The sequence below is a fragment of the Equus caballus genome, unplaced genomic scaffold (assembly GCF_041296265.1).
Source record: "Equus caballus isolate H_3958 breed thoroughbred unplaced genomic scaffold, TB-T2T haplotype2-0000437, whole genome shotgun sequence".
Taxonomy (NCBI): domain Eukaryota; kingdom Metazoa; phylum Chordata; class Mammalia; order Perissodactyla; family Equidae; genus Equus; species Equus caballus.
The window spans coordinates 3239659-3263680 of record NW_027222394.1 but is presented as its reverse complement, the minus strand read 5'-3'; the positions used below and the strand labels follow the sequence as shown (position 1 = coordinate 3263680).

Here is a 24022-nt window from a genome sequence, read left to right as displayed (position 1 = left end):
CACTTCACGAAGTCCAAATTTAAGGGCGTTAGTTTGGGTGTTAAAAGCCCCAAATGTTAGATATACTTTCCTTTCTCATCACACACCGCCTTCTCCTTCTTCATTCCTGAACATTATCCCAGAATAATAATAATAAAAATCCTAAACACACACTTAGATATACAGAACGTTTACCAGAACAAACATCCTGTTTTTGATGACTTCTTCACCATTGTCCTAATGAAAGCAAAGTTTACAAAAGAAAATTCGTATGAAACATCTGAAAATAGATAAAGAGGTTGACCGTAGTCAGTAAGCCAACATTTGTCATTCAATGAATCAAAAAATGCTCAATGAGTGACCAAAAGCTCCATTCACTTCCTCATCCTCCTTTCGCCTGTCTCTTTTAATTGAAAAGTAGTGTAGGGGTGACTTCACTTTTTTTGCCTTTTCACCCTTACCAAATTTGGCATCCTTTATTAACGTTTGTTATGCTTAACCCACCACCCACGATTATGGTCACACAGTAACAAGCTCCTACCACATGCTTCTTATAAATCTGACTTTTAAAGTAGGTGCAGCAACGAAAATTTGTTTGGAATTCTGAAAATTCAATAGATTTATACAAAAAAGTTTTTTAAATGATACAGCTAAATCACAAATATCCAGTTATGTTTCTATGAAGGGAATCATAGAACAGGGAAAGAATTGACTCAATCCATCTTGGTATTTGTTAACAGCTCTAAAGAGGAATGTCATAAGTAGAAATGACTACAATAGGTTATTAAAATTCTCTTATAATCGAGATTCCATTTGGTCTTTCCTTGTTCCCCATGATTGTTCAGCTCTGTCATATATAGGGACAGTTCAGAAGTGGCTTAGAGTCGAGCACTGTGACACTGGGATGATTAGAAATATACACTAGGCATGCAAATAGCAAGTTGAGTGTTGCCTTCTGTGAGGTGCACACCTGGAACTGATTTTCCAGCAAGAGTTAGAGTTGCCCATCAGCAGAGTCTTGCCTATCTGTCTGTTATAAGTACAGACTAGCAAGGGGGTGGCCACTCGTGGGTATAGTTCTTAGACATTCCTAAAGTTGACTGATCTTGGTGGGGAATCAGACTTTGCAACTTGGCTTTGATAATACCACGCCCAGTGAACTGGAGTGTTGACCTAAACCAGAAATGAGTACGTCATCAGGACCACATTGAGTCTGCCATTGAGCTGTCTAAAAATAGAGGTCCAGCAGTGAATACCCTTGGCATATTCTGCTCGGGTAATGTTCTGGCTTCACCACACTCAGCCTCACCAATGGGCTCCCACAGAACAGGGTTCAGGAAACAGAGAGGAGACACATGCTCCGAGTGCATGTAGTGTGGTACGCATGAGGCAAGGGCCCTCCTGCACGCTCCCAGACTCAAAGAGCCGGCCAGAGTTGGACTGCTTCCTCCCTCCAAATATATTGGAAGCACTCCATAGGAAACACGGTGAAAAGCACTAACTACCATGGCTAGCTACAATACCTTGGGTACCACACACCAATCAACATAGTCAAAGTGAGAGGACTGGGACTCTGTCCATTGGCTTCTCTGCTCTGTCCCCAGTGCTCACAACAGTGCCTGGCACTAACAGCAGCTCAATAGGTATTAGCATGAGTGAACCATCATTAGATTCTAATTAGGATAGTTGCCCTGAGGCACTTCTTGAGCAAGCCACCACTAAGAGAAGGCGTGTGCTGCTGAGTGAGAACAATGGAAGCTAGGTGTGCTTGGAAGTTAGCAAGACAATGTGACAACTTCCCCTCAGTCTTGCACAAGCATTAAAGCTTCCGTAAATTTTAATAGGCCCAATTCTACGATATTAAACTTGTTCCTCAGCCCTCTAAAGTGACAGATGTTCCAGGCCTCCACTTAGGAAGCTGACATTTGTGCGTCTGTAGCCCTGATACTCAGAGGCCTGAAGTTGCGATGTATCTAAGTTTTTAGTAAGTTTCTTCTTTTGGAAGGATCTGTATGTCCCACTCACAGACTGTAAGGGGTAACACAGTGTTACCCATTGGGGATTTTGATATATTTCCAATGTCTGCTGCTTCCCAGTCTGCAGAATCGAACGTTCATACAGTTAAAACCAGGAAGAACGAGGCTATTGTGACGCAGTGTTCTCCCAAGGAGCACACATACCTCAAGTCAGAAGGCTCAGTTCTCTCTTAATATGTGTGCGAGAGCACGAGGGGGTGCGCGTTTGGTTTGTTTCGGAACTTCTCTTGCTTGAGTTAAGAGCAAGCACTGTGTCTCAAACGGGGATGGGTATTTCTTCTCAAGAAACTAGCAGGATTGAGGATGACGTCTCACCGGACCTTGTCAGTTTCCACTAGTTTACTAAAATGGACACCAAGAGGAAGTTCCAGGTGATGGAAGGGGGCTTTCTCTTCACTCCCACTGTGGCCCACTCTGCTTTGATGCTTCTAAGTTTTAGAAGTCCAAGCACCCACTTCAGGGTGTGCAAGGCAGTGGAGAGGTGGAGCTGAGCGCTGCGTGGGTCACAGTTTGGGGAGCCTGAGAAGGAAGTGGGGACAGAAACTCAACTTTTCAACTGCATGTTTTCCCTGTAATTTGTCCAATATGTATTTGCCATAAGAATAATACTCTTCTTTTGATGTGTGTAAGGATTTTCTTCGAAACATCCCAGGGAGCGTCTTTACATCTGATCTCTATGCTAAATGGGTCACTATAACTGATGGAGAGAACGAGGAGGAGAAAATCGCTGCCACTCAGAGGTAACGATGCTATGATTACTCTACTGGGGCACACCTGAAAAGTACAATCAACATACTCTTAGGAAAATATTAGCTTATACTTTACAGCTTTGTCCACTAAAATGATGACCAATGCCAAAGAGTTGGATTTGACCACTCCCACGGAGGCCAGTTCAAAAATAGAGGCATGCCTTACTGCTCTTATTGAGTTCTTGTTCTTCTCCTAGTCTTGTTAATAAGGAATCCTTGACCATTTTACACCTTCTGAATATGTTGTCGACGAAAATAATCCATAACCAATCTATAAATGAAAATGTGGGTGAGTTTATTCTGAGCTGAAATTTTAGGATTATAACCCGGGAGGTCTTTCCACAAAGGAAGAGAGCACTCCAAAGAAGTGGGGGTACATAGGGTGGTTATATACCCTCAAAGAGGGTGTTTCACATGATTGAAATGTCCCTCCCACAATAGTCACAAGATTGCCCTGTCGGCACAGCACTTGCTGGACACAGCAGGTAGTGGGTCTGCTATCTCCAAGGGCGCAGCAGGAGGCAAGTCTATTGTCTCAAGCTGGGTGGTCACAGGTGAACACAGCAGTGAGTTTCTAGCCTAAGGAAAGATGCTTAATCCTTAAGGAGACACCAACGGTGGGAGGGGGAGGGAAGTTGCAACTTTATCTCAAGGTCCTTTTGCTCTTGCCATAGGGAATCTCTAAAGCAGATATACAATGCATGCTCAACGGCCTCGGTCAGGCCCTTTTGGAAAGACAAGGTCAGGCCCGAATTAGGTTTACACCAGAATGGCTTCCTCATATATTCCACTATATCCTATTACTTGCCATTTTTATTTGACAATATGAAACTGAGAGCAGATGAAATCCTTTGGTCCAAGAGAGATGCTAAAGGACCAATCTGCCAGGGATATGGTCTTACCTTTGTCAAACACTTAACTAGCCAGAGAAGTTCTTATCTGGTTCAGAAACTGAACTCAGTGAAACATTTTTGCCTGGAACTTTGCTGGGCTCTTACCCTGAGACAGTGTTCCTATATTGCTACCTTCAAAACAAAGGGAGCCTTTCAAATTTCATCACTGTTTGGTTTAATCAATGAGATTTGTGAACTTGAATTGAAGAGTTTCTGCAATGTTTCAGAGTTTTAAAATATATTTAGATTAAATTCGATATTAATAAGATGTGCCCAAATGAGAACACGTTCTAGGCGTTTCAGGGAAATATTTCAGGCAGCATGTTTAGGAGGGCCATTTCTGCATTCTCGTGCATGTTCACTGGGCCTTGTGCCTGCTCTACAAAGAAGTCCTCTGTTCCCTTTCTCTGTATTTCCAACTTCCTAAGCAAAATGACGTGCTGTCTTTAAAGGTCCATTTTTGTGTCTTTAGGCTTTTGGACGAGCTGCCCAGAGCCAATGCAGCACTCCTGCGCTATCTTTTTGGAGTGCTGCACAACATTCAGCAGCATTCGTCCGTCAATCAGATGACAGCTTACAACTTAGCCACCTGCATAGCCCCAAGCATTCTTTGTTTGCCCAATGCCTGCAGCGCAGACTTCGAAAGTGACATCACAAGAAAGGTAATGAAAGCTCTCATTTGCGTGCCCTAGGGGTCAGAGTCCCCACTTGGAACCCAAAATGGACGGTGTTAACTCTGACAGACCAGTTTTTGAAAGTGCATCCGTTGAGTGGCAGAGTCATTTATCCTCCTCTGTGGGGATGGGAAGGAGGGTTGTTAAGGGGGAACTGTGAGCAGTGGAGTCTCTCCTCCCTTCGTGTCCATGAGACTAAACTCTGGACCGACTGAACAGCAGAGAGAGGAGCGGCCCGATATGACAGAAGAGAACCTGGGCTTTGGAATGTGACAAGCCAAGGTTCAACTCTCAGCCTAATCACCGAGGGATGTGTAACCCTGGGCAAAGTTTCCAAGCCATGGTTTCTTCATCACACGATGGCAACAACACCCAGCTCCTCTGGTCATTACTGGCACATCCTAGGCAGCTTGGGCAATATGAGCACCCATGGCTCCACACACTTTGACCTTCCTCTGCCAGCTGTGGCTCATTCAGAAAAATACTTGGCTACTATTTTGCCTCTGCTATAGGGTGAGGAAACTAGTAAAAGCTTCCAGAACATCCCATCAGAGCTACAACATGCCCAATAAGATCATAGCTGTTTCCCAAGAGAGTTTCCCAGAAAGTAAGGGTGGGGCAGGCAATGCAAGAGGAGGGGCTGCAGCCAGACAAACTGAATGGTGTCTCTCCAGCTGCTTTCTTCCCTCACAAAAACCCACAGAAATCTCTGCTGCCCAAGTTGAAGCAGCACCTAAACTTACAAATGAATTTCACGTATCCGTGTCTATTGGGTGCTTTATAAATTTTCCTAAGATGCGATATGTCTACTATATCTCAACAAAACCGGAAAAAATTTTTAATGAAAACGAACAGATAAAATTTCATAAGAGAGTATACATCTTCCCCCAAACATCCTATGTGGGTTACATTTGAAAATTGCCTTTGTTTTCAAGATGTAACCATTGATATAAAAATGTTAGCTTTTAAACTAGACCACAAATTATGCCTTTAGTCCACTGATGAAAAGTATTTTAAAACCTGTGCCCAAAGTACTCACGAAAGTATCACAGTTCGTTCTTAGAGAAAACTGGTTCTCTGAATTTTTCTTAGTATTCTTTCACAATTTTTGTTAGAGCCAAGATTCATGTATGAAATGTGATTTATAACTATGCCATATGAAAAAGAACACCCCGTTTTTACCCTTTTGTGTTGCAGATTTCTCTTGTGCAATTTTTGATTGAGAACTGCCTCCAGATCTTTGGAGAAGACATTGCTTCCCTCCTGGGGGAGAGCTCCATGCATTGCGATGGCAGCGAGAAGGCTGCAGATCCTTCGACTGACTTCGGAGAAGACATTGCTTCCCTCCTGGGGGAGAGCTCCATGCATTGTGATGGCAGCGAGAAGCCTGCAGATCCTTTGACTGACTTCGGAGAAGACATTGCTTCCCTCCTGGGGGAGAGCTCCATGCATTGTGATGGCAGCGAGAAGCCTGCAGATCCTTCGACTGACTTCGGAGAAGACATTGCTTCCCTCCTGGGGGAGAGCTCCATGCATTGTGATGGCAGCAAGAAGCCTGCAGATCCTTCGACTAACTTCGGTGAGAAACAGGCAGCGAGGCCGCCAGGGGTCATGGGAGATACCTAGACGGGGGATCCCAGAGCACATCCCAAGGGCAGTGATTCCCACCTGCTCCTCCTTCCACAGGCTGGCTCACAGGTCAGGCAGGGTTGCACACTGTTGTGAGACCAAAGAAAGAAGTCGAGGTCTCTGACTTCAAGAAGTTGCTGGTGCAGCTCGTAACAGCTTTAGGAGACATCATGGGATAATAGAGTGTCTGGGAACTTTTTCAAACAAAACTTCCAATCTATTATGTGTATAATAGACGTGCTCTGGTTGAAACCAGAGTGAGGGCCCCGAGGCGCTGCTGCTCAGTGGTCCCTGAAGCACCGAGGAATTCCAGTGCTCTTTGAAACAGATTAAGAGGAGCAGCATCATTGAGAAAAAAGGAGCTGACTTGATGTCAGACAACCTTTCAGAGTACTGCAAACTCCTGTGCTACCATTTCCTGGCTGTTTGATCTTTGGCCAATTATTCTAGCTCGTTCTCAGTTTCTTCATCTCTAAACTGTAGGGGGTAATAATGTTTAAATCTTAGGATTGTTGTAAAGATTAAATAAGATAGTGGATGTAAAATAAATTTGTGAAAAAGTATTTAATAAGGCTAGTAGAAGTGCCCCTGAGGCTAGAGCTGGTATTATTGGCACCTCGCTAATCACAGCTAACGGGCAGGAGTCCATTCTAGAAGGTAGAGTTTAGATTCAGAACCCGGGGGCCTGTATCATGAGCCCCTTCCTATTTTTGACATTTCTTGGTTTCAGACATTTACCTCAATGCTCTGAGGAAGTCTTTAGGAAAATCCACTTCATCGCAATGAGATGAGTCTAGTATCTGAGAATATGCTTATACTAAGACAATCGTTGGTTTTTCATTTCAGGAGTGTCAACCAAGCAACCTCTCGAATCCAAGCCAGTGAGGGTGATAGTGACTTACAAAAAGGCACAACTGCAGAATGACGCCGAAGCCCCACGTGGCGTGGGTCCACCCTGCTCCCTGTCTGCAATGCTTTCAGTCACTGAAGATTAGAGTCTCCATAATCATACTCGACCCTTTCCTTTCCTTTCCTTCCTGTAATATCCCACCAAGAACACTTTCTCCAAAATTCTACTACCTCCGTTATGTTCTCATCACGTAGACACCAGTCAGCTAATGCCCCCAAAATTATTTTCAGCCCCTTGTAACAAAAAAGTGTGTGGGGGTGGTGAATTTCTAGAAAAATACAGGGTCAGAAAAGTAAAGTTTTTGTAGCTCCTGGGAATCACCTCAGGACTCAAGAACAGTAATTCCTGAGCTTGAAGATTCCAGTCCTCAGTCACCACAGGGTCAGTAGATTAGATGGAAGGATCCTCTCAGACATCTCAGGAAATAAGCTCCCAACGTGTCAGAGACCAATTTTCACAAAGTTAAACACATGAATCTCACACACTAGAGTCTAAACTTGAGTCCAAATGTTATTAAACTCATCTTACTGAGGAGACCAGTAAGGTGGTAAAGAATGTTTTTGAGTATAGTACTTTTATGGCACCAAGCTGGGGCCAAAGAAGCAAATTTTCTTTGTTGGACATAAACAGTTAATGTTTTAAAGGGTAATCAATCTATAAGCTTTGAATTTATCTTCTCCTGTGACAAAAATATACAAATTAACATTATTCTATTTTTATGACACACAGTGAAGGACATCCAGATTTGGACTCCTCCATCTTACACTTCCCATGCAAGGTTTCCTGGAGGGGAATCTGTCCTCCCTCTGTCAACTCTCTCACCCACACTTCACTTCTCACCCTGCTGACATGTGGCCTCTCCCTGTCTTCCTTTCCAGCAGCCTCAGTAGATCACATTCAACCGATGACCAAGCCCCTCCACCTGACAAACCAAAGCACATCTTCTGGGATTCCTAAGGCACTTGCCCTGCCAGGGTCTCGTAATTCCTGAATTCTAATCTCATTTCCCTGGTAGTTCACTTCTCCCAGGTCATGTTGTTTATCTCCATCCTCCTCTGTTTATATCATTTCATGGACTTTTCTACATCTTTGCCTAAACCCGAGGACTCTTCACGTCATTCCCAGGTGCCCTCAGCTCTCGTGTTGCCTCTGATTCCCTGCTCTCCTATCATCCCACAACGCTCATCCCATCACAGACCCATGAGTGCAGCAGTGTCCTCTCTGGCCTCCCTGTCTCCAGTGGTGAAGTTGGGGAAGGATGGCCCCATGTATGCCTCCCACCCTAATGTTCCTACTTCAGGGCAAGCTCCCTGAGCAGGGATGAGGCTGTCTAGCACAGCCTGGGATTCCACTGCCAACCACCAGACTCAACACCAGGTAGGTATTCAGTAAATATTTGCTATTGAAGACATACCCCTCACTATATAGGTCACGTGGTACTGCATCAGGATGAGGCCTGAACTGGGAGAGAGTCAGCTGTGCACATCTTCCTTTTTCTGCCCTGATCCTGAGAGCTGAGGGGGCATCAACCAGGGAGAGACCTGTGCATGGAATTCCTTCCTAAAATGCACAGTATGGAAAGAGGGGGCAGTAACTTTGCAGTGGAGAAAACAGACAAGCACTACCTTAGCCAGGCGATCAAGGTCAGCATCAACAGTCATACGTCTAGTTAATAACAATGAACCTGTATAATTTCATCTGTTGTAACCAATATCCCCGATTGAGGTAAGATGCTAGTAATAGCAAACCAGAACAGAGGTGTATGGGAACTCTCTGTGCTGTCTTTCTTAAATTTTCTATCAATCTCAAAACTGTTCTAAAAAGTAAAGTCTATCTTTTAAAGAGTTCCCATTAAGTATAGATGAAAAATGGTATCTTGGGTTTTCTTTAATTGGACATGCTTTGTTTACTAATGCAGGGAAGTCTGTCCACATTTGGGTTGGCTACTTACATTTGTTCTTCTGTGGATTGTTGATTGTCATGTGCCCCTAAGGTATATGGTTATCTGTTATGTGACATTAGTGTAGTCATATCTCACTGACACAATCTCATGAACTACCAGAGTCTGAGGAAGTATTAACTGCCTGCTTTTCATTATCCAAATACCCATTTTACTGATGAAGAAATGGAGATTCAGAGAGGCTGAAAAATTGAACCAAGTCCACATTTAGTGTCACACCTAGACCTTGAACTCATATCTGTCTGACTCCAGAATTCCCTAAACACCACACTGTACTAGGAAGTACCAAGTGTGTGACATTGGCAGGAGGAGGGGGGGATCCTGACAGCTGGCTGGGTGTCCAGTGACAAACTTTAATTCTGTATTTTAATGAAGTGATGACACCATCCAGGCAAACTAGAAGTATGTAGGAAGTCCCTGAGTGGCTGCTGTGAGAAATGGCTCATGAGGGCAATGAGCTTTGTGTCCCAAGCAGAGGGACTAGAGTAGGTCACTCCAGACCTACTGAGAACAGCAAAATGGATCCTCTCTAGTCGCCCTCAGAAGAAATGCAACTTTCAGGGGCCAGCAGGGGACACAATCTCATGTCATACATCATCATAATTTAATGTTGGCACTGAAAACTGAAGCCAGGAAGGGGTATCGCCTCTCCTCAGAATTCTTAAACAGCATCCAAGCTGTGGGGGACCCCATTCACCAGCACTTGCTTGTCAGGTCTTGACCTTAAGAAATTGGGCAGAAATCCAAAGGCTCTGGACTCAAGGGATGGGATTTGACCTCTGGCTTGGCTGCCTGTCTTGTACAACCTTGAGCAAATCAATTCACCACTGGGGTCCTTGCTTTGTTCATATCAAAACAGGAACCACTGCCCTACTGACCTCATAGAATTTTCCAGCAGATGAATAATAGTACTGATGGCTAACAGTTACTGCACAGTCACTACAGACCGGCATTTTGCAGGCATCATCGCATTTAATACTCATGGCAATCATGCTGGCCAAGTACTTATATTATCCTTATTTTATAGATTGGAAAACAGCTCCAGAGGAAGGATATCGTTTGAGGTCACCCGGTTTGCGAAGATGAAGTCAGAATTTAGAGCCCATGTTGTTCACCGATGAGTTACGTCACTAACTACGTTCCAAAGTGATGCTAGATGGAAAGAATGCTGGTGCTTCAGAGTCCTGGGGCAACCTTGAGAAGCTGCAGAGGAGTGGATGACCACGAGGTGGGGCTTGGTATTTATCACTGGGTGGATATGCAAGCTGAGGGGGTTTGGAGAAGAAAGATGCAGAGAGAAATGAGCTTGACTGGGGAAAACGAGCAGAGAGGGAGAAGAGAGAGTTGGGGCAGTTGCCAAAAGGAATGGAAATCTAGGAAGACAGAGCTACTCGAAGGGGATTTTGAAGAAGCTTTGCTCTCAGGTGTGCTTTGTGATAGCTATTCTCTGGCCTCCACTAAACCTTCAGGAAAATCCCTACTTTTCCTCAATGCCTTTAGAGGTGGATCCAGGGTTACTCATTGTACTGCTCACGGATGGCAGTGCTTCATTTTCATATTCCCACCTGCCTCAATACTTGTTACCCTACTGTTTCAAGATAGGAAAACCAACTCCTATCATAACCCCTAATGGGTTCTATTTGGTATCTCCTACGGGACTTAAGGGTAGTAATACTCTACAAAAATCAGTTGGTTTTCTAATTAACAACAAAGAACAAGATTAAGAGGATATTAAGAAAGCAGTTCCATTTCCAAAAGCATCAAAAATAATAAAATAGAAAAGGCTGTAAACTGAAAAATACAAACATTACTGAAAAAAACGAATTTAAATAAGTGAAAGGGCAGCCATGTTCACGGACTGGATGACAATACTGCGCAGGTATCTATCAATACCACCCACAGTGATCTCCACATTCAATGCCATCTCATTCAGTGCTCACCTCCCTCAGGTCAATCCACAACGTCTCCTGCTCTTCCCTGTGGTTCCTTGGTTGGGAAAGTACTGGATAAACATCTTTTCTTTTGGATTCAGATCCTAGACACCTAACACTCAATAATTCCATGGAGCTCTTAAAAAAATCTTGATTAGGGCCCAGTACATTACAGTCACAGGCTGTGAGAGTTTTTAGTACAGCAATGGGAGAAGAGCCCTAAAATAGGGAGGAGGTTCCATTGTAGTAACGTTCCTGTTCTATCAGCCCTCACACTGAGTAACACTACAGAACTTGATTAAAAATATATTAGCTACATCAAACAGTCATATAAAGTAAGGAATTTATATTTATTTTAAACTAATATGCGTATTATAAAATTACATATAAAAACATAAATATATGTAATGTATTATATGGAGAGAACTTCGTATGTAAAATGCATTATAATGTATGAAATGCTACATATTGCATATTATGTGTTACATGTTGCATCTTATGTATGTTGTATATTATATGTTACATATAGAGAGAGAGGAAAAGAAGAGAGGATGTAGGGCAATTTCATTTTCCGATTCTAGGAAAATAATGAAACCCAAACCATCAGGAACGGTATCACTTGAGCAGAGCATAGGTGCAAGTACCATCCGTGTTATATGCAGAAACATTCACCTTGACCCTAGGGGGCATCTGGGCTGAGACTAGATGACTGAAATCTCTGGGCGATGGTGAACACAGAATTGGGGGACAGCAGATATGAAGACGCACTGAGCCACATGCCAGACGCCCCAAGCGCAGAGAGAGCTTGTGAGCTTCTAGCGGTGGAGACTTGACACACTGCGGGAGAGGAAAATGAAGTTACTGGACCCACTGAAACGGGACTCATTGATCCTCTAGCCCATGGTGGGCAGTGTGCATCAGCATGGTCCTTCAGAGGTAAACAGCACAGCCCAGGGAAAGCTCTGACCTGGGTCAAGCAGCATCACCCAACAGCCACCAGGGGGAACTCCTCCCTGCACTTTCCTGCTCTGTGAAGGGCCTCTGAGCCCCGGGTTCTTCTCCCATATCCAGCTTCCCAATCCCTCCATTCACCACTGGCTCCACACCTTCCCTATAGAAAGGAATGATTCTGACCCATGATGCCTTGAGAGTGTCTGAGACAGTTTCTGGGGTTGGGTGAGGGCTCCCTGCAGAGGTCAGGGGTCCTGGCTCATTACTATGGCCTCCCAACTTATTCATGATGGAATATATAATAAATGCGTTAGCTCTAAAAATGTCCTAATTTTAGTAGCTATTTATAAGTAGTATGTCAGTCATTTATTTCTATATTTTACAGTGACTTATGAAAGCTGATATTATTTGTGTTTTTCAGATAATTCAATTATTTTTTCTAATTCTTCCTTTTCCTCTTAAGTTTTAGATGCTCCTTCTCTTCAAATTTCGTGCTCATCAAGGTACATATTTTTCTGCACTGTATCAAAGAATCCTTTGTTTAATAGAAGACACAGAATAATTCAGTATGGACCTTTGTCTGAGGTGAGTTGGGGCTCTCAAATACAGATGACGGGAAAGGAAACAATAACCCTGCACATTTTATGAAATGATGTGCTAGCAATCCTGCAATGAACATAAAATCATATTTGATTTCATGCTGTGAGAACGCCAATGTGGTGGTTAAATTGCAAAGATTACTGGAGAAGTTTTGTCTTCCTCCTGCTCCTCTCTAATTCTAAATCCCCTCAGCTGCTCTGCCTGTTCTTTCTGCCCCAGATAGCACTGCTGAGGGAAAAGGGCATTTAAAATGCTGCATAATGTTCACACCAACTCGGTCAGACTCATTTCAGTGTCATTTTTTACATAATATGATAAATAATATTCTTCTCATGATTCATTCCAGAGACATTGACGAACTCCACACAATGAAATGCCTAGAGAGACAGTAACATAGGGACACAGGAAGTACTAATTTGCAGTCTCCTGTACAACTAAGACTGAGCAAATGTCACAGAGGACGGCAATGACCTTGGTGGTGGTCAATAGGGGGACTGCCTTATAACCATTTATTAAGCTCTGCCCGTATTTTGGTGCATATTTTCAAATTTATTTTGCGTATATTTTTAAAGCATTTGTAATATATAAATATTGTTTTATGTAAAAACCCCAACAGAACCTGTCTCAGACCTGGTCAGTATCAGGATTCAAGTTACTGGGAGTTGTTCACTTGGTGAATTTAGAAAATCAGACGGCAATTATTTGTTCTCTGGCCAGAGTTTCATTTGTCATCTGAGAGAGAGAGGCTGCATGGGGCTCACTCCATTTGGCCCAAACAGAAGTCTGCAGTTGCTTGTCAAATAAATGTCTTTATGTTGTTGCATATGCAAAATACCCTTCTCTTTTCAGGCTGAGTAATATTTCTTGGCATTATCTTTATCTATTCATCTGTCGATGGACACTAAGCTGTTTCCATATCTTGGCTCTTGTGAACAAGGCTGCAGTCAACACAAGAATGCAGATGTCTCTTTGAGATTCTGATGTCAATTCTGGTGGATATATACCCCAAAGTGGGATCGCTGGATTGTGCTGAGTGAAATAAGCCAGTCACAGAAGGACAAATATTGTGTGATTCCACTTATGCGAGCTATCTGAAACGGTTCAACTCACTATAGTTGACAACACTGCATTGTGTCATTGAAATTTGCGAAGAGAGAACTTAAATATGCTCGCAAGAAAAAGAAAGAGAAGAAAAGAGAAACCTGTGTGGTGACGGATGTGTTATTTATCCTGATGAGGGGAAACCTTTTGCGATGTATCAAATCATGTCATTGTAAAGAGATACGTTTATTTGGCAGTGATGCCCTATTAAAACTGGAAAAATACCCCCCAAACCAAAAAAGAAGAAAAAAATGTGAAACTCACAGAAACAGGAGAATGGTGATTGCCAGGAGCTGGGGGAAGAGGAAAGAGGGAGCTGCTGTCCGACAGGCACAAAGTTTCAGTCGTGCAAGATGAGTAAGTTCTAGAGAGCTGCTCACAGCCCTGTGCCCAGAGTTCCCAGTACTGCAGTGTGCGCTTATGACTTGGTTAAGTGGGCCGACCATAGGGTAAGGGTTCTTACCACAATAAAAAAAAAAACTGGGCAATTTCTGGTGATCACAAAATGCTTAGAGTATATAACTGAAGGAGTAGTACATGAAATATCAAACTTCAAAATTAGATAATTTCGAAGAAATGAAAACTAGAATTGTTTGACATTGAAAGAATTAATATCTCACTAAATGGATTCTCCGAAAAAGATGTACAGTGTTTATAAGTGCAGCGTTGAGAGGATCTGACGGGGTGACATTTTAATAAACTACTTGACGTTTAGTGGATACTCAATAAATGTTCATTCTCCTTTCATTTCTGGTAACTTTGGACCCAATTCCTTCCCAGAGGCATCAGAAGAGATCACATTCATGTGCTTAGAGAACGTCACGTGTGCTCTGCGTCCTCCACGTAGGCAGGGCGGGATGGCTGAAGTGGGCTGGAGTGCCCACAGGTAGGTGTGTCCCTGATCAAACCTTAGCATGTCAGGTTCTAGTAAAATAGTTTCTCCTTAGAGCAGACTTTTTAAGAACAGAATGCTCTAGCATATTTCAAAATTGTTCATTTTTTCTTTCCTCTGTGGAAGCACAATATTTTTTCTCAGACATTCACTGTAAGAAGCAGGTCCAGCTGCTGGAGGCAAAACTCACAAAAGTTTGGGCCCCTGTGACCAGGTCCTCCTGGAATTTTAACTCTCTGAGGGTCCACACTTGTCCACACTGGGCCTCCTGCAGATTGTCCATTACAGGTTAGGCTTCCCTGCCCCAGCACTGGTCCCCTCGGGGGCTCAGTTGTGATTCTCTGCGTTCACCTGTGAGTCTCCCCAATCTGGGGGCGGCAATTTGCCCAAGACCTCACTGCTCTTATGAACCTAAGAACAGCTGGAGCCTTTTCAGTTTGTTCAGCTGTTTAGTGTTTGGGGATGGAGTGGAGACTTCCAGGCTCCTAACATCATGGACCAGAAACCAGAAGTCAAGCCAACACCTTATTTGTTTTATTTATAGCTCTTCTAATTAATACGGACTGGACATATAATAAAGGGTCCATATTTGAAATGCATAATTTGATACCTTTTGACAATTTATACCCCTTTGAAAACATCAGCACAATCAAGAGAGTGAACATTTCCACCCTGGCACAGTGCTTGTCCTAGGCTGTGCTGCTGGCACTTCCTGCCCCAGCAGTGGCAGGCTCTAATCTGGGCAGTGCTCTGCCCTGCTTGGGTGTACAAAGGCCTGGCCACTGGGTGGGTGCCTCCAGTCCGGAAGTGTTGAGCCTGGTGCCTGGACCACCCAACAAGAAATGGTCCTAGTTCCTGAGAGCAGGGGTCTGATTCGGTCCTCTCTTCTCTCCCCAGGTGGCTGGAGATGCTCATGTTCTATCCCAGGACCAACAAACAGAACCAGAAGAAGAAGCAGAAAGTCGAGCCACCCACGCCACAGGTAGGCAGTGGGTTTGCCAGTTGGTGTCCACTTTGTGGTTTCAGAGATGAGGAGCTGGGGCAAAGCGAGAGTACCCCAGAAGATTCAAGGGCTTCAGGACCCAGCCTAAAATTAGGGGTGAGGGAAGGATTCAGGCCAGGGCTGAGGTGGTCACCAGCCCTGCACGTTGTCTCCATCCTTACAGTGGTCTGTGGGCTACAATCTGCATGCTCCTCTTCAAGCCACAGGGCAGGACCCACTACAGGGACAGGGTGGCCTGCTTGTGTGGTCTGGGGCTGCCCCAGGAGGCTTCCAGCCAGGGGGCAGGTGCTGAGGAGCAGTAGCAGAGCGTGTGTCTCTTCCCCTGGCTGTCCTTCCAGCTGCTGGGAAGCAAAGAGCATGCCAGGAGGGGTTGCTGGCTGCACAAACTCCTCATGCGCCACAGTCCAAGGAAGGACTCAGCTCGGTTCCACTTTCTACACAGAGATGCTCTTGCAGAGAGCAGGCTGAGAAAGGGGAGCCAAGTGAAGGGCAATTCGGGGACCCCACTCTTGCTCTGGGGCCTTGACCATAAATGGAAAATTTGGTGCTGGTCTTGATTTGTGTGCACCTGCTCTGACTCCCATGTGACCAGAGTGGGAGGTGGCTGGGGTGGTCCCACCAGGTCCAGTCCTTCCCCAAAGACCCCTCTCCTCTCCCTTCTCTTCCCCAGCCAGTGTCCAGGGGCTCAGGGCACCAGGAAAGGTTCTGAGCCTCAGTGAACTGATTTGCAAAATGGGCTTGTTTTGATCCAGTTATAGGATTATTTGTGAGCTTGAAAGGAGGTCTTGGGCCCAGTGTGGGTGCTCAGTAAATGTTATTCCTTTCCTCTGTGCTCAGGCTTCACTGTTACCAAGTGTTCTTGCCTGATCGAGCCTCGCAGTAACCCTGAGAATGAGCAGAGTGGAGATTGGGGGTCCCTTGGGCATCTTGCAAGGCCCAGAGCCTGGCAGAGGTCCAGGCATAGCAGAACATGGCTACCCCCAGGGTTCAGCAGTCCTTCCTGGTGCTCTCTCCTTCACTGAGTGGCAGAGATCAGCCTGGGTGGAACTGGGTCCCCCTTCTCCTCTATGCCCCCCGGGTCTCCCCTGGATTTGCCTGCCCTGGGCTGCTGCACAAACCCTCCTACTAGTAGAGTGCAGCTCTGGGCCTGCTCTCAGCTGATGGTCATTGTCTGCCCTCTGTCTACCCTCCCCAAGGAGTCCTAGGCTAGCATCCTCTGGAAGGTAGTGTCCCTGGCAAAATCAAATGGGAGTTGTTCCTGGAGACTGAACAGCTTCCTGCTGGGGAACAGCAGACACACATGCAAATCCCCCAAACCTGGCTGGTTTGAGAGAAAAAACTCCCAGGCAGAATAACAGCATTCAGGGTTACACTGCGTTTCCATAGTAATACCTTGGAAATAGTGCCGTAGCAGACCTCCTGCCTCCAAATAAGGCAACTGCACGTGCAGAAGACACGCTCGGCCCAGACCAGGGAATTTGATGGTGCTCCTGCTCCCTAGCCGTTCCCTCCCCTGTGACGTCCCCTCCCCCAAATAATGCTGGCCTTGGCCAAGCTTCACCTTTTCTGTTGGTAGCAAGAGCCATGTGATCACAGGGTGGGAAGAGCCCCCACTTCCCTGAGGGTCTGTTAGAGCCCGGGCGGTCTGGGGTCCCAGCCTCTTCCACTCAACCACTCCCAAGCCCCAGCAGAAGCCAACCAGGCAGAGTCTCTTTTCCTTTGCCCCTTGCTCCTCAGAGCATCACCTTGAGGCTGCTGGTTTCTGGAAGCTGTGAACTTTCATCAGGGCCACGCTGCTGTGAGTCAGTCTCATGGGGTGAGGTGGGGCCTTTCCAGAGGAGAGCTGCTGATCTCTGAGAAAGCCTCCCTTCCTCAGCCTGATGCCAGAGTCATTCTAGTGCACCAGAGGAAGCTGAGGGGGAAGCCTAAAGCCTTTGGGGCTCCTGTAAAGGCAAGAACCCAAGACCCCATACCTGGCCTCTGTCTCCATGGCCTGGGAGTTTCAGATCAAACCAATGGGGAGCTGCTACACCCCATTCCAGGCCAGAACCCTCCTTCTCATTGGGTTCCTGCTCAGTTTCTGTGCCCAGGAAGTAGAAAGAAAGGCTGTCGTTGAAACCCCTTCCAGAGAGGGGGCCTGCTTAGCACATGGAGGTGATGGAGGCCGCTTGGCCCAGGCCTGCCTTCCTACCCTATTTCCTCTTTCCTCTTGCTTTGAAAACCCTTTCTGAGTAGCCAGATAAATAGCACAGACTTCATTATAGCATTGACATCCCTGAGCAGTGCCGCTGTCCTGGCCACACAGGGACATAGAAAACCTGGTGCCTCCACTCCTTCCTTGTGCACAGGCACTCAGGGTCTCTGTCGGCATGAGCTCCAGCATCCCTCTCCGCCACAGTGGTGACAGTGTGTGGAGCGGTAGCAGTGCCATGTGGCCCTGGCCTGGCCTGAGGCATCTTACTTTCCACATACCTGCTTTGGAGAAGAGAAGCAACTTTCCCTAGAGACAAGGCTTCCTCCCATCACCCACCCAGCCCCTCTCCTGGAAGCCAGCATGGCTTTTCTGCTGCCAGACTGTCCTTCAGTCCCCGCTGACTTGATCAGGCTTTGGCTGCTGTTCATGGCCCCCATTCTCTGGGAAGAGTCCTCCAGAAGCAGGGAACGTGGGGAGGGATCTGGGGACGCAGCCAGCCCTGCACAGGTCGGGGGGCCCTGGGTGTGGGAAATGCATGCATTTCCCTTGCATTTCAGGCCTGGAATTTCCTCTGCCTCTTGCAAAAATTAAGCATAGATCTACCATATGATCCAACTATCCCACTGCTGGGTATTTATCCAAAGAACTTGAAAGCACAACGGCATAAAGATACATGCACTGTTATGTTCATTGCAGCATTATACACAATAGCCAAGACATGGAAGCAACCTAGGTGCCCATCAAGGGACAAATGGATAAAGAAGATGTGGTATGTATACACAATGGAATACTACTCAGCCATAAGAGATTATGAAATCCGGCCATTTGTGACAACATGGGTGGTCCTTGAGGGTATTATGCTGAGTGAAATTAGTCGGAGGGAGAAAGTCAAATACCGTATGATCTCACTCAGAAGATAAAAATAACGACAAACAAATACCTAGCAACAGAGATTGGATTGGTGGTTCCCAGAGGGGAATCAGGGCTGGAACAGGGCAAAAGGGGTGATTAGGTTCACACGTGAGGGGGTGGACTATAATTTGTTTTTGTGTGTTGAACATGATGCAGTCTACACAGAATTTGAAATATATCACGATGTGCATCTGAAAGCTATATAATGTTATAATCCAATGTTACTGCAACTAAAATGATAAAAAATAAAAACATAAATTAAAATTTTTTTTTAAATAATGAAAATTTGCTACCAAAACAACACAGTAATGATTCATAGAGGCAACATATTAAGAGGATACCAAAAGTGCAAATGGAATATTTACCACATATATATTTTTTTATTCCCAGACTGTGCTTTGTGACCTGCCTTTGCCTGGAGGAGTCACGCCTTGCATGCTGATAACAATTCTGGGCACTGTGAAGCGCAGTGCAAACAGGTGAACAGCAAGATTAGCAAGTCTGTCGTATTTGCTGATTGGTTTAGAATTTTTAAAACTACACATTTAGAATCTTGGCTATACCACAGTACGGGATTATCCCATAAATCAATATGTATTCCCAATACGGGGACAACGTTTCCCTCACTGAATCTTAAACCAGAAGAATCAAGAATAAAACAGTCCTACTTTCTGAGGACAAAGAGGAAGAGCAGGAAACCCATTCTGTTGGTGTTTCCTGGCAGTGAAAGCCTTAGAGCTCAAGGAAACGTGGAGCTTTTGTAATATGATGCCTGGCCGTCTCTCCACCTCTGCGCCATACATTGTGTAAACAACCAAGCATGCACATTATGTCTACATGCCCATCAAAAACAAGGTGTGAAAACAAAAAGACCCCACTGGACATTGTTCCAAGTTGGTCTGAGCGCTTGAAAGTGATGCCACTCTGTCCTGATGTGCGTGCAAATCTCCCCGCAGTTGTGCAGGTCACAGTGCAGTCTCGGACCTTGCAAGCTCGGCTGCCATTTCCATCTTCATAGTGGGGGCAACAGCAGGGTCACAGATTTCTATGGTGTTAGCCTGGTCTACAGCTGACAAGTGGCAGGATGGAGAACCCCAGTTTTCTGAGCAGACTCTATATACTTAGAAGATTTGAACAGATCCCTCAAGTTACAAGACTTCCTCAAAATAAATCAACCTTTGCCCTTGGAACTGGTTTGACTGAGGTGAGCTAGGATGGGGTAAGATTGGAGCTAACAGGTAAATCCGTGCTGATCCATGGCTGCCCTGGGATGCCTGGGCCTGGTGATCACCACTGGTTATACCTACGTGTAAAACAAGAAGGCTAAGGATATCCTGAAGCTGTCCAGTACGCCCGTCCCTGAGGTCAGTGGTGCCACTAAAGCTACTGCAGCCATTAATTCATCTGTGTTTCTGGGTCTTATGACCAGGACACAAAAGGCACAAAGTCAAGCTATGCACACAGGTTTATTCAATAATTTGCAAACAGACTCCATGAGTGTCTGTCACCTTTTTCCTGGTGAATCAAAGGGAGCCACCTCCTCTGTTAGCAGGAGATAGACTCAGCTCTGATCTGATCATTTTACATCCAAATGGCCCACTCACTCCAACCTCCAGCCAGCTTCCTCTGGTTCCGCATGAAGGTCACCACCCTAAGCCAACTGCTACTTCCACACAGCCTGTACAGCTTCTGATGGCACAGTTCTTCCCTGCACAATAAAGCTTGCCTCACAGCAAAGTACAAAACATATATATCCTCTGCCTATGTCCTCGTCCATCTTTCCTCCCAACATAAGGTAGGACCCAGCACACCTTACCCTGTGCACACAGCACTCATGATTTGTTAATATCTGCTCTCCTCCCTGTACGACCCCTCTCATGCAGGACCACACTGATATACATATCTTTGCTTTATTTAGGGTTATTGCACTGGAAACTTTAGCTCCAGGAACACTAGAAATGCAGACTGACACTGCGGCCACTCAGAAGTAATTCTGGTTGAAGTGGTTAAGGTGGTCTAAACTGAAAAAATTATTGCTTGGTCCTGCAAATTCTATGTGAGGAATTACAAGAAAAAAAGAACACTGAAGGCAGTAGAGATGACAGTATCTTGCTTTTCACTGCAGAGGAAATATAGGCATTGGATTTTCAGTCAAATACAAATTCTATTGCCATTGGCTATCTTGGTCTTTTCCCTGTGAATTTAATCATTGGAAGACACAGTGTGGTGTATGTGTTCATTACTGGGTGAATCAAAACATACAGAGAATCATTGTTAAAAGGTCTAGAGTGCAGACGTTGCTTTAAAACCAGAGCACATGCTGATTCTGTCAGTGCTCTATGGGGTTCGCTGAGACACTGAGGGAAAGAGTTAGTGATTCGGCAGCCAGGACTTGTGTTTGCCTTGACATCCAAGTGCAGGAACTGGGGTCAAAAAGCCAAGCAGCACTTTCGTGGGGTTGGCCCCGTGGCCGAGGGGTTAGGTTCTCGTGCTCCGCTGCATGCGACCCAGTGTTTCGTTGGAGCGAGTTCTGGGCGCGGACATGGCACTGCTCATTGAGCCACGCTGGGGCAGTGTCCCACATGCCACAACTGGAGGGACCCACGGCTAAGAGTATACAGCTATGTACCGGGGGGCTTTGGGGAGAAAAAGGAAAAAATAAAATCTTTGAAAAAAAAAAAAAAAAGCCAAGCATCACTTTCATTAGTTCCACTTGACATCATGGAATGTTTACCACATTTATTGTCACGACTTTACAACTTAGCATCGGAATACTGAACTTTAACGATGTTGTCTAGCTCTTGCTGTGTCAGGACTTGGCTTTTGGTTAACTATGAGGAAGCCAAGTATTTGAAAGCTCTTATTTGCCATTAGTAGGGATTAAAAGCAGGCTGGCAGGGCAGGAAGGAGGTAACCGTTATTCTCTGCAAAGTAAAGCATAAAGTGCCCTCAAAGTGGCCCGAAAACCTCTGTGAGAAAACCTTGAAGACCTTTCATGGGTAGAGGTGGTAAAGAGGGAATGACAGCTGACTAGAATGACGTGACCAAGACAACGAGGCAAAAAACTCAGCACGTTGTCTTGCTTCCTGTCAGATGCTCATGTATTACATCCAGTCCTTGGCCCAGGGTACCGTCAGTGTGATTTCTGTTTAGAAAATTGTCAGGTATTTATACAATGATTTGCTCTTTAGAAAATTGCATGTTCTTCACTTGATACAAATGCACAGCTTGAATCATTTTACTAACTCTGGTCTTTGGTTTAAAACAGGCTTGCTTGAGATTTCAAGAGAGGGCATGAGTTCGCCTTCCACTGTAACCCGCGCTTCAGTGAGAACAACAGGGGAGCCATTGTTTGCATTACAAAGCTGGATAATATCTGGGGAAAGGAAGACAGACAGGCAGATTTCCCCTTTGAAAGTGGTAAACCAAAGTAAGTTATTGCTACTATGAGATATTGAAAATGTCTGTTGCTCATGGGACTCGCTCTAAACCACAATGCCCTTGAAATGAATTTTCATCAGCTCTCCTGAGACACCTAACTAGGACATCTCCTCCCCATCCCAGGGGACCAGGCACTGCAGGCTGGAACAGGGCAGGAGCGCTGACCACAGGACCTTGGCACATGTCAGGATTTGGAGATGGCTCTTTAAGGAGGTGAAATGAGGTCCTGATGCAACGGGACTGGGGTCCTTATGAGAAGAGGAGACACAGATGCAGAGGAGCAGCCCCGTGAGGACGGAGGCAGAGACGGGAGGGAGGCGGCCACCAGCCCAGGGACCCTGGAGCCCCAGACACTGGAAGAGGCCGGAGGGACCCTCCCGTGGAGCCTCCGGAGGGAGCACAGCCCTGCAACCCTTGACCTCAGACTCTGGGCTCCAGGATGGGGTAGGACGGATCCCTGGGGTTCAAACCCCTGAACGGTCCTTCACCTGGAACTCTCCGGACCTGCACTCTGCCTCACCCATCCAATCCCGTTTTGCATACTTGGCCACCCCTCAGCCTGATTCCCAGCCCCCGAGCGGCCCAGGCAGCCCCGACAGGGTGTGCCGACGACCTGGGTGGGGGGACCGGAGGCAACTGCCCCCCACTAACGATTCCCCTAAACCCCATCTTCCCTCCGGCATCTGATACGCAGACGCCCTCGGCTCACGCCCCATTCCTTTATATCCAGGCCGATGACACCCGGCCCCCCCCCAGGGCTCCCCGGCCGAGCGCTCGGTGTCCGGGGCTGATTACCGCCCAGCTTGCTGCGTGAAAGATGTGAGTCCTGACTCGGTTGGGGGCCAAGCGGCCCCAATTAACACAGCAGTGGCTTTCATGTTCACCTCAATTAAGCCGGCTGCCGTTTCCTGAGTCGTTTCCGGGGCAGCCACACATCAAAGGGCCTCGCGGGCCACGCAGCAGGTGACGCTCATTTGCACACTGACCCAGGCAGGCGGGGGCGGGGGGTGCTCTGCGAGGGACCAGGAGCTGGTTGGGGTGAAGGGTCATGTGTCGGGTCCTCCAGGGAGGGTCCCTCCTGCCTCTTCTGCTTATCAAACCATGTGAGGCAGCATCTTGCATACAAAATGCAGGAAAACGGGCATGGATGTGAGTTCAGGGCCACTCTTCCTCAGAAAAAACTGATCTCTGATTCAAAGGATGACTCGGGTCTTGAGTCAGAGGCCGCTTCCCCCTTTGATGAGCCTGGTGGTGGGGAGGTCACAGGGCATGGTGGGCACTGCCTCCTTCCACCTCTGAGGTCCGACCACCGTCCTTCAGAAGCGCAGGACCTGACTGACCCAAATCACCCATCACAAACCGACTCCCAGACAGCATTGCCTCCCAACCTCAAAACCACCATCAAAAGGGCCCAGTCGGTCCCCACATTTGCTTGTCTCCTTCCCCGTGCAAAAACCGACGCTCCATCCTCGGTGCCGAAAGCACGAAAACAGATGCCTGCATCCTGGGACGGTGATCTAGCCGCTGTTTGCAGGAGGAATAAATGAGACCGAAAACGAATGGGCAAAATACGGTCCATCTGTGCAGTGGAATATTATGCAGCCATGAAAAAGGAGCCCATGTCCAAATCTGCTTCCTTTTCATGGCTGCGTAATATTCCCTCCACAACGGCCTGTGTGCTGTTCCTCCATTTATGCAGCTGTGGACACTTGTGGCGTTCGATGCATCTGATTTTTATAAGTCGGTCTATTAACCTGAGCCGCTTCCTGTCCATTTTCCTTTCTCCAGGGGCTCAGTATTTATTCCCAGGCCACGTGACCCTGGGGCATCATGTCCCTGGGCAGCATTGACAGCTGTCGACCCTGCAGAGAGGCCCCCCTGTCCTGCTGTTTGCACAAGACCCCACCCACCTCGCCCCCATCTCCACGTGGAGCTGGCCTGTCAGATGCAGCAGGAGATGCAAAAAAAATCCGGCACAAAGTGGATTTTTCATTTCTCAGGAATACTTGGGAAATGACTAGAAGGAAACACTAACAAAAATTAGCAAGAGTGACAAGGCAATGGTAATGAGCACGCTGTCTTTCAAAAGAAGAAATCATTCAAAATATTTCTTTATCAGAGTCGCAAACACAATCATGTCCTCTGGTACAGTAAAACCACTTTAAAG

At 46.2% G+C, this 24022-nt stretch overlaps 1 protein-coding gene across 4 annotated transcripts in view; it reads left to right on the top strand.

Moving 5' to 3' along the window:
- Positions 1 to 21712, top strand: part of LOC138923017 (rho GTPase-activating protein 20-like) — a 93065-nt gene extending 71353 nt beyond the window's left edge. For 2 of the 4 annotated variants that reach the window (XM_070259543.1, XM_070259545.1), the window contains 7 exons: positions 2646 to 2755; positions 4130 to 4319; positions 5529 to 5910; positions 6807 to 8247; positions 9858 to 10058; positions 12176 to 12297; positions 13162 to 13682. In XM_070259543.1, the coding sequence (XP_070115644.1) occupies positions 2646 to 2755; positions 4130 to 4319; positions 5529 to 5910; positions 6807 to 6955 (831 nt within the window). In that variant the 3' untranslated portion in view covers positions 6956 to 8247; positions 9858 to 10058; positions 12176 to 12297; positions 13162 to 13682. Of the gene's footprint in view, positions 1 to 2645; positions 2756 to 4129; positions 4320 to 5528; positions 5911 to 6806; positions 8248 to 9857; positions 10059 to 12175; positions 12298 to 13161; positions 13683 to 14193; positions 14300 to 15202; positions 15288 to 18198; positions 18272 to 18804; positions 18894 to 21682 lie in introns of those variants that run through there. The other 2 variants (XM_070259542.1, XM_070259544.1) reach the window with 2 other exon arrangements.
- Positions 21713 to 24022: the final 2310 nt, after the last annotated feature.